Below are 8,647 nucleotides of genomic sequence, written 5' to 3'. Positions count from 1 at the left end.
ATGGCAGACGCCACTCCTACCACCGTAAGAAAAACCTAATTCTTTATCTTTAGCCGTAGAATGAACTACCAGCCATTGCTATTTACCCAGAAAGATCGAAAAAACCACAAACAAAACAGTACCGAAGCTTTACTTCAAAAGCAACACCAAAATCAAAACCAAAACCACAGAAAGAGAAAAGAACGAACCTGCGAATACAGTGGAGTCCAGGACGAAGAGAGGTGGATGAACCCAAACCGATATGGGCAGCGGATAAGCGAGGAGTTGGGGGTGACGGTGCTCTATCGATGGTTGTGAGGAGGGTTCCACATCCCGAAGGTTCAGATCTATCCCCACCCTTTCCCATGTGGGTAGCAGTTCTGAACTCGTGAGGAGGCACAGGGTTTAGTACGTTGAGAGAGTCAGATTTGTTTAAGAAACTTTTTATTTTGAGGGGGGTTTGGTCATAGAGTAAAAAACGAAACGGAAGTACCACACGCCTTTTTATAGACAGGATGAATGAAGAATATAACACAAAAATTGTCAAAAAGTAATAAATATGCATTCATGGATGTAAAAACTCTTCCCAATAACCATGCCTAAGAAATATTTATTGTAAAAAAGGAAATTTAAATTATGTGATAGATAAGTGAATAAGGATCCCTTATTTTTTTCAAAATTGATGTGTAGTTGTTGATGAATTGTTTCACCAAAAAAAACAAAAAGTTGTTGATGAATTGAGTAAGGGTGTAAATTGGTTTAGAACCAGGTATTTGGTTCGGTTTTACAGAGTGTTGGTGTGATCTAAAATTGGACCAAATCCCGCCTCAATTTTGAAAAGCGGTACTTGTACAGATCTTAATTGATTCCTACTTCCTACATGGTTCGGTTCTGATTATTGTACTCAATTTATATTGTATACATATTATAATATAATATAATAGTATTATAAAATCTAATACTAAAATTAGTAATATTATAATGTATTAATATTACAGTGTACTAATAAATTATAGGGATAATAAACCACTTGGTAACACAACGCATGCCGCCCCTAAACCCAAACATAGGGGTGTGCAAAATGACTGCCGCACCCCCTTGGAAAGACGGAAATGTCCACGGATGTGGTGGTCATTTCACATGCCCTTGTGTCTGAGCGCAAGGGCGGTGTGTGATCGAGTGGCCTTTTTTTCCACAAGTGGGTCTCACTTCCTTATTTACACACCCACGTACCTCTGCCAGCATGGTAGTATTTAGAAGAATAAGACCCGCAGCCACATTTGTAGCAGGAATGTTCCTGTTGCAAGGCTGACAACCAAGGAAATGGGATCTTAAAGGGTATTTTAGAAAATGCTAAAACCTAGGAAGGCATTTATGAGGGGAAATAAAATTTTTCATTTTTTCCTAGTTTCCAATTTTCCACTGTTGAAATCAAATGAGCTGCGCCCTTCATTATCTCCTCCCCCTATTTAAATAAATGGATACTTTCTAAGCAGAAAAGAAAAATGGGGACTTTCTATGTCTCCATACTCATTACATAGCACATCTTTATCCCCTCTAGTTCTTTGCCCCGGCCCAATTCCCTAGTTCCTTCTAATAAGGGAGGCTGAAATGATCATCCTACCCCCTGTCCAAACACTCTGCCTAAATGAAGTCCACCACCCCCTATTAGAGGAAATGGGGTACTAGGCTGGGCAGGACTGGAGGAGATAATATTCCTTACATAGCCTTTAAAAAACCAAAAGAGATTCTCCTTCCATATTTTCAAAGTTCATAGAGAGTTTTTCCCCCCTCCCCTTATTACATAGCATTTAAAAAACAAAGGAGGCTCCTTTTTTTTCTCCTTCCATTCACATGTTACTTGATCATTCAAATGAATGCGCCCATTCCATTTTCAAATGGACTATTTCATAGTCTCAATCTACTGGGTGTTTGGAAGTTCCGCCCAACCCCCCTCCCCCTGCTCGGCTGGGGCAGGAGTTGAAAGATTCAGCCCCAATTAAAGAAAAGGGGTTTGGGTCATCTCACAGGTGGATCCTCTATGAAATGATTAAACCCCTCTGTTTTTGTTGTACTGGATCTTCTTACTTCCGCCACGATTGGAGGAGAGCTAGCTCCCAGCCGCCTTTTAGCTCATTTTCTTTGCAATGATGACTAAATAAACGCACCCCACTCCACCTCAGGTTTTCATTGAAAAAAAAAAAGATATCGACATTTATCATTGACTTGTGTGTGGCTTCATAAATCTTTTGTTGGTTAAAGTGGCTTCATAATTCAAGCCACTATTTTTTTACAATATGAGAGGGGGAGATGAAATATGGTTGAGGCTTAGCTAGGGCATGGTTTTAGTGTACGGTATCAAAACATGTATCAATCAATTTAAAAACTGAAAAGATATCGGATTGATATCAATATGGATCCATCGTATCGAACAAATTTACTTCTAATTTTTCTTTAAAAATGAGGTATTTGATCATTTTACTCACTGTCCATACTGTGTTATCAATACGATATAGGCACGATATCGAGATCAGTCATTTGTAAAACTGATATATATACACAGGTGATACAGATACAGATACGGATACCACAAACCATGAGTACGAGGCCGCGAAAAGCACAGGGGTTGGAGTTTGGACTTTGGAGTTAGGCGTTGGAGTCTTGAAGATATTGCCGTGAGAAGCACGCTAACGTCTTCGTCAGTGGACTCCTAATTTAATGGCACACAATAGTAAGGACTTTGATGTTTAGGCATTGACATTTAGCCATGGGATAGTGTTTGGACTTTGGACTTTGGACTTGGGCGTTTGAGCGTTGGAAAAAAACGCAGACGTCGTCATCTCTGCTTGGCTCTAAATGAGTAACACACACTGGTAAGTGGTAAGGTCCTAAGCACGCACGCACGAACATCGTCATCTCTGACTATGTCTTTTACATTTCTTTCTTTCTTTGTTTATGACAAACTTCTGATCTCAGATGCGTATTTGTGTTGTTGAAAGAGAGAGAGCGATGCTAGGAGATTCGGTCAAAGACGGAAACCCGTTTCCGATGATGAATGAAAGAAAGAAGGTCTGTTGAATGCATTGTTTTCAATATATCATATTATCATATCTAATCATCTCGATTTTCTCATCAAATTCCTTCACAAGAAGAAGGCGATTAATTACCCTTTGCCAAGTAGTTTCTATCTACACGACGACGACAACAACAACAACCACAAACCAAAATACTGCGAAAATAAGGATTCCTTTCCCCATCTTCCTAGAGAAATTTATTATAAATATCCCTAACCCCCTTCTTCATTTTCTCACATCCGCCCAATAGAAACCATTGCATAAACCCCAAAGCATGATTACTTGCTCTTCTCCTTTTGCCTTCATCATGAGAACCCTTTTCTTCTCCCTCTCACTCTTTGCTTTCTTCTTCTTACTTGTCTTGTTGCTCCCTGCTATTTCAACTCTTTCCACTTCTACTATTACTACTGCATATGCCTTTACTCCTACCATCACTGCAGCTGAACAAGCAGAGGCTCTGTTGAAGTGGAAAGCCAGCCTAAGCCTCCTCATCCACAACCAAACCACCCACTCTCATGATCTTATTCTCCCTTCTTGGACACTCAGTAATTCTTCTTCTTCCCATTCCCATTCCAACCCTTGCAATTGGGTTGGTGTTGTTTGCAACCAGCTCGGCAGTGTCTCCAACATACAACTATGGAATATGAGTTTGCAAGGTACACTCAAAAGCTTCAACTTCACTTCCTTCCCCGACCTTGTTCATCTTCGACTCACCAACTTTACTCTCTTTGGCACCATTCCGTTTCAGATAAGTAGACTTTCCAAACTTATATCCTTAGATCTTTTTTTCAATCAACTATATGGTGAAATTCCATTAGATATCACTTCGCTAACAAGTCTTCAATTCTTGTATCTTGGTGATAATCAACTCAATGGCTCCATACCATCGGATATGGGAAAGATAAATCATCTTATAGAACTAGATTTGAGTTACAACAATCTCAGTGGTTCAATCCCAGCATCTTTCGGTGATTTGTACAATCTTTCTATTTTACCACTCTCTGCTAATGCACTTTCTGGTTCTATTCCCGTAGAAATAGGAAACATGAAAAACCTGACTGAGTTGTATATGTACAGTAATTCTCTAACAGGATCCATCCCCTCCACATTTGGGAACTTAACCAAACTGACCACGTTATATCTGTATGAGAATAGTCTTTCTGGTCCTATTCCTTCAGAAATAGGAAACTTGGCATCCCTTGTAGATTTAGAACTATCTACAAATCTCCTGACAGGATCCATCCCTTCCACGTTTGGTAACTTAACCAAGCTGACCACATTATATATGTTTGATAATAGACTTTCTGGTTCTATTCCTTCAGAAATAGGAAACTTGGCTTCCCTCGTAGATTTAGAATTAACTACAAATCTCCTGACCGGTTCTATTCCAGTCACTTTCGCTAACTTGACCAAGTTAGCCTATTTGTACTTGAATGAAAATCAATTATCCGGAATCCTTGCATCTATAGGAAATCTGAGTTACCTACAAATCAGTGACAACAATTTCTCTGGTAATTTACCGCAACAATTATGCCTTGGTGGATCACTTTCATATTTCTCTGCAAATAACAATAGTTTCATGGGTCCCATCCCAAAAGGCATGAGGAATTGCACAAGCTTATTGAGACTCCGACTAGACAACAACCAACTCAAGGGAAATATAACAGAAGCTTTTGGTTCGTATCCACATTTGTATTACATCGATCTGAGGAATAACAAATTCTATGGGGAGATTTCATCAAGTTGGGGAAAGTGCCCAAATCTTGCAAGCTTGAGGATGTCAAAAAATGAGATTACTGGTAGGATACCTCCAGAGCTTGGGAAGTCAACTGTCCTACAAAGACTTGATCTTTCTTGCAACCATTTAACTGGCGAGATTCCAAAGGAATTATGGGAAATGAAGGCTTTGTCAAGCTTGAATCTGACCCATAACCAGCTTTCAGGTAGGTTGCCATTAGGAATTGGAAAGTTGTCTAACTTAGAAGACCTTGACTTGTCAGCCAACGATCTTACTGGACCTATTCCTGAGCAGCTGGGGGATTGCTTCAAAATGATTTACCTACACTTGGGTAAGAACAGATTCAATGGAAGCATTCCAAAACAAATGGGCAACCTGATTTCACTACAAATCCTAATGGATCTTAGTCATAATCAACTCTTGGGGGAGATTCCATCAGAGATTGAGCAATTGCTTAATCTAGAAACTTTAAATCTCTCACACAACATGCTCTTTGGTTCCATTCCCTCGTCATTGGAAGAGATGTTGAGTTTGACATCCATTGACATCTCATACAATGAGTTGGAAGGTCCGATTCTCAAAACTAAAGCCTTCGAAGATGCTCCTAGAGAGGCTTTCGCAAACAATAAAGCATTGTGTGGCAATGCTTCCAAAGGTTTGCCCTCTTGCAATTCTTCAATGATAGAAAAGAGGAATACTGGAAAGAAGCACAAGTTCATCATTTATATTGTACTTCCTATTTTGAGTGCAATGCTTCTACTATCCATAGTTATAGGAATTGCTTGGGTTTTTCAAAGGAAGGCAAACAAAAAGATAGAAGTGGGAAAAACAGAAAGAATTGATCAAGGAGATCTATTCGCAATATGTAACTATGATGGTAGAATTGTGCATGAAAATATCATCGAAGCCACAGAGAACTTTGATGACAAGCATTGCATCGGGAAGGGAGGATATGGAAGTGTTTACAAAGCAACTTTATCAACTGGTCAAGTGGTAGCTGTGAAGAAGCTTCATCCATTACAAGAAGATGCTGACATGTTCAACGAAAACCATTTTACAAATGAGATTCGTGCATTAACTGAAATACGACATCGTAACATTGTGAAATTTTATGGTTTCTGTTCACATGCACGACATTCATTTTTGGTTTATGAGTATTTGGAAATGGGAAGTTTGGCGAAGATCCTTGGAGATTTGGAGATGGCAACAGAGTTGGATTGGATAAAGAGAATAAATGTAATTAAAGGTGTGGCCAATGCGCTTTCTTACATGCACCATGATTGCTCACCACCAATAATTCATAGAGATATATCAGGTAGCAATATTTTGTTGGATTCAAAGAATGAGGCTCGTGTGTCAGACTTTGGCATTGCAAGGCTTCTAATGCCCGATTCAACTAATTGGACTTCTGTTGCAGGCACTTATGGCTATTTTGCTCCAGGTAATATATTTCTTTCTTTTACCTAAGACAAAAAATCCTATATTTTTCAATATTTCCAACTAACTCAATTAATAGCATTATAGTTGGATTACTTCGCTATTTATTAAGGTTATCATAATTTGATTGATTTTGCAAAAGTTTGACTTTTCAATAGTTGTCACTCTAGTTCAATCATTTATTCTAAGTCATCAACAATTAATTTACTCTCCAAAAATGTATTTTACAATTCAATATAGTGTTTAAGAAACATCCCCCCAACAAAGATTGACTGACTTTCTTTTTTTTTTTTTGCAGAGTTTGCTTATACAATGAGGGTGACAGAAAAGTGTGATGTGTATAGCTTTGGTGTGTTAACAATAGAAACATTAATGGGAGGACACCCTGATGAGCTCCTTTCATCTTTATCACAATCATCGTTGTCATCGTTGGCATCATCCGCAGTTGTGCAGACCAATATACTGAAAGATGTTTTAGACCAACGACTCTCTCCTCCTACAGTTGAAGTTTATGGAGCGGTGGTTTCTATTGTAAAAATAGCATTAACATGCTTGAATGTTAATCCCCAATCTCGGCCAACCATGAAACATGTGTCTGAGGAGCTATCATCTCACAAGCCATTTTCTATTGAGTCATTTCACATAGTCACATTATGAGAATTCTTGCATGGACGAAGAATACTCAGGTAGATGCATGCTCGTCCATCTTGGTAGAGAAATCTAATATGTGGTTAATATATCATATATAATACCAATTATGTTTCTTTCTTTTTTGTCTCACAATCTTAGCATTTTTTTTTTCAAGATGAAGTTATTTTCTTAGTGGATTTAAGTTCTTATTGTTTGCATTGTAATTTTATATATACTGATAAGAAAGTGAAAATCCCTTTCCAATGAGTCTTCTATATCCCTTCTTTTCTTTCTTTTTCTCTCTTCACATAATGTTTATTCATATTGTAGCAAAACATAAATGCAGTGATGTTCCTTTTTCATGATATTTCTGACTTCAGCATGCTTCATTGCATCATTCAAACATCGAACATTCTAGATTTTGATTGATTCCATTATCGTGAGAAAAAAAAAAAAAAACCGAAACTAAACAGAAAATGTTAGTACCATAAAATAGTTTTTTTTTTACTTGTTTTTGTTTCAGATTATGAAAACTGCTTAATTAGAGAAATTAGAATAAGACTTCACTCCAAGGGAAGAGTAATTCTTAGTATTAAACCATCTAAAAAGAAACAAGGTTCAATGTTAGCTTGTGGATAGAATTGTAATTCAATCAATTAGCCTTCGAAGATTGATCTTGTAATCGAGTCTTTATGTTATGAAGCCATTCTGAAAGATATGTCAGGATTTAATGATTTATTATCTGTATCTCACGTTGGTCAACTGATAAGCCAATGCTGTTTATGGTTTAAATTTTCTTTTATTTTTTTGTCCCCAAATGTTTTTTTTTTTTTTCTTTTCTCGATTAACTAACTTATAATGGGATTCTTATGTGCTAGGAACAGATATTGAATGGTTTCAGTTTCTTGATTCTGTTATTTCCCACATCAGTCTGTTACACTGATAAAAAGACTTAAATTAGTGTAAGAGAACAGTAGATAATCACTCTAGATTTTTATTGGACTCAACATGGCAGTCATGTAAAGAGGGTAGGCCTTGGTGCAACGGTAAAATTGCTCCATTGTGACCAAGTGGTCACAGGTTTGAATATGGAAACAGCTTCTCTGTCCAAACAGGGGTAAGGCTGCTTACCCCTCCCCAGACCCCGCAATGGCGGGAGCCTTGTGCATTGGGTACGCCCTAACATGGCAGTCACAAGAACAGAAAATGGCAGCCAATTACCCAAACTGTTGGGAATGCAAACTTATTCAGTTCCCTGAATACAGGCATGGTCAAGTGAGTAAATCTTCATCCTCCCATGGGCTGACTATACAAATTTTATGGTTTTTCTACCTTTCAAGTGTCGTCCTCCACTTGCATTTTTTCCCGTTCAACATAAGACCAAATATTTTGTATCTAATTTGGATTTTAAGCTATGAGGATACCAAGGTACTATTTCCCTGTAACATGAAGTCTTTTATTATTTTGTCTCTCATACTTTGATCATGTGAGTCCCATGTGGATGATCCGTTCTTTACATCACCATTGGTTTGGTATTTAGATTCCTCCCAACACTCGCATCGTGGCAAAACTATATATACTAGCCACCATAAGCTTTGGAAAGAATTGCTGAGGCCTTGCTGTATCATGTGTTACCAAAACCCTTAAACCAAAGTTTAAAATCTCGCGATATCTCGGTATCTCGGGCTGGTCGAGATGGCCAAAATATACCGAAATATCGCTGAAATATGGTATTTTTTCTATCATATTTCGACATTCCATCTCGGTGGGTTTTTGGCCATATTAAGGC

General features: G+C 38.0%; 2 protein-coding genes across 3 annotated transcripts in view; both read left to right on the top strand.

Annotated features, from left to right (window-relative positions):
- Positions 1–3,464: 3,464 nt before the first annotated feature.
- The window catches only part of LOC122662524 (probable leucine-rich repeat receptor-like protein kinase At1g35710), a 29,855-nt gene continuing 24,672 nt past the window's right edge, over positions 3,465–8,647 (top strand). The window contains exon 1 of one of the 2 annotated variants that reach the window (XM_043858184.1): positions 3,465–4,432. In XM_043858184.1, coding sequence (XP_043714119.1) covers positions 3,697–4,432 — 736 coding nt within the window. In that variant the 5' untranslated portion in view covers positions 3,465–3,696. The remainder of the gene's footprint in view (positions 4,433–8,647) is intronic. The other variant, XM_043858190.1, reaches the window with a different exon arrangement.
- Positions 5,245–7,026, top strand: LOC122662563 (MDIS1-interacting receptor like kinase 2-like). Its single transcript, XM_043858233.1, has 2 exons — positions 5,245–6,232; positions 6,527–7,026. The coding sequence occupies exons 1-2, from the start codon at positions 5,278–5,280 to the stop codon at positions 6,883–6,885; spliced, it is 1,314 nt and encodes a 437-aa protein (XP_043714168.1). The 5' UTR covers positions 5,245–5,277; the 3' UTR covers positions 6,886–7,026.

The sequence above is a fragment of the Telopea speciosissima genome, chromosome 1 (genome assembly GCF_018873765.1).
Source record: "Telopea speciosissima isolate NSW1024214 ecotype Mountain lineage chromosome 1, Tspe_v1, whole genome shotgun sequence".
Lineage (NCBI taxonomy): Eukaryota > Viridiplantae > Streptophyta > Magnoliopsida > Proteales > Proteaceae > Telopea > Telopea speciosissima.
Note: the sequence above shows the minus strand (reverse complement) of the source record. Positions and strands in the feature narration are given on the sequence as shown.

Coding starts and splice junctions, on each gene's coding strand:
- LOC122662563 (XM_043858233.1), top strand. CDS start 5,278: ATGCTCTTTGGTTCCATTCCCTCGTCATTGGAAGAGATGTTGAGTTTG. Junction 6,233..6,526: donor TTATGGCTATTTTGCTCCAG/GTAATATATTTC, acceptor TTTTTTTTGCAG/AGTTTGCTTATACAATGAGG.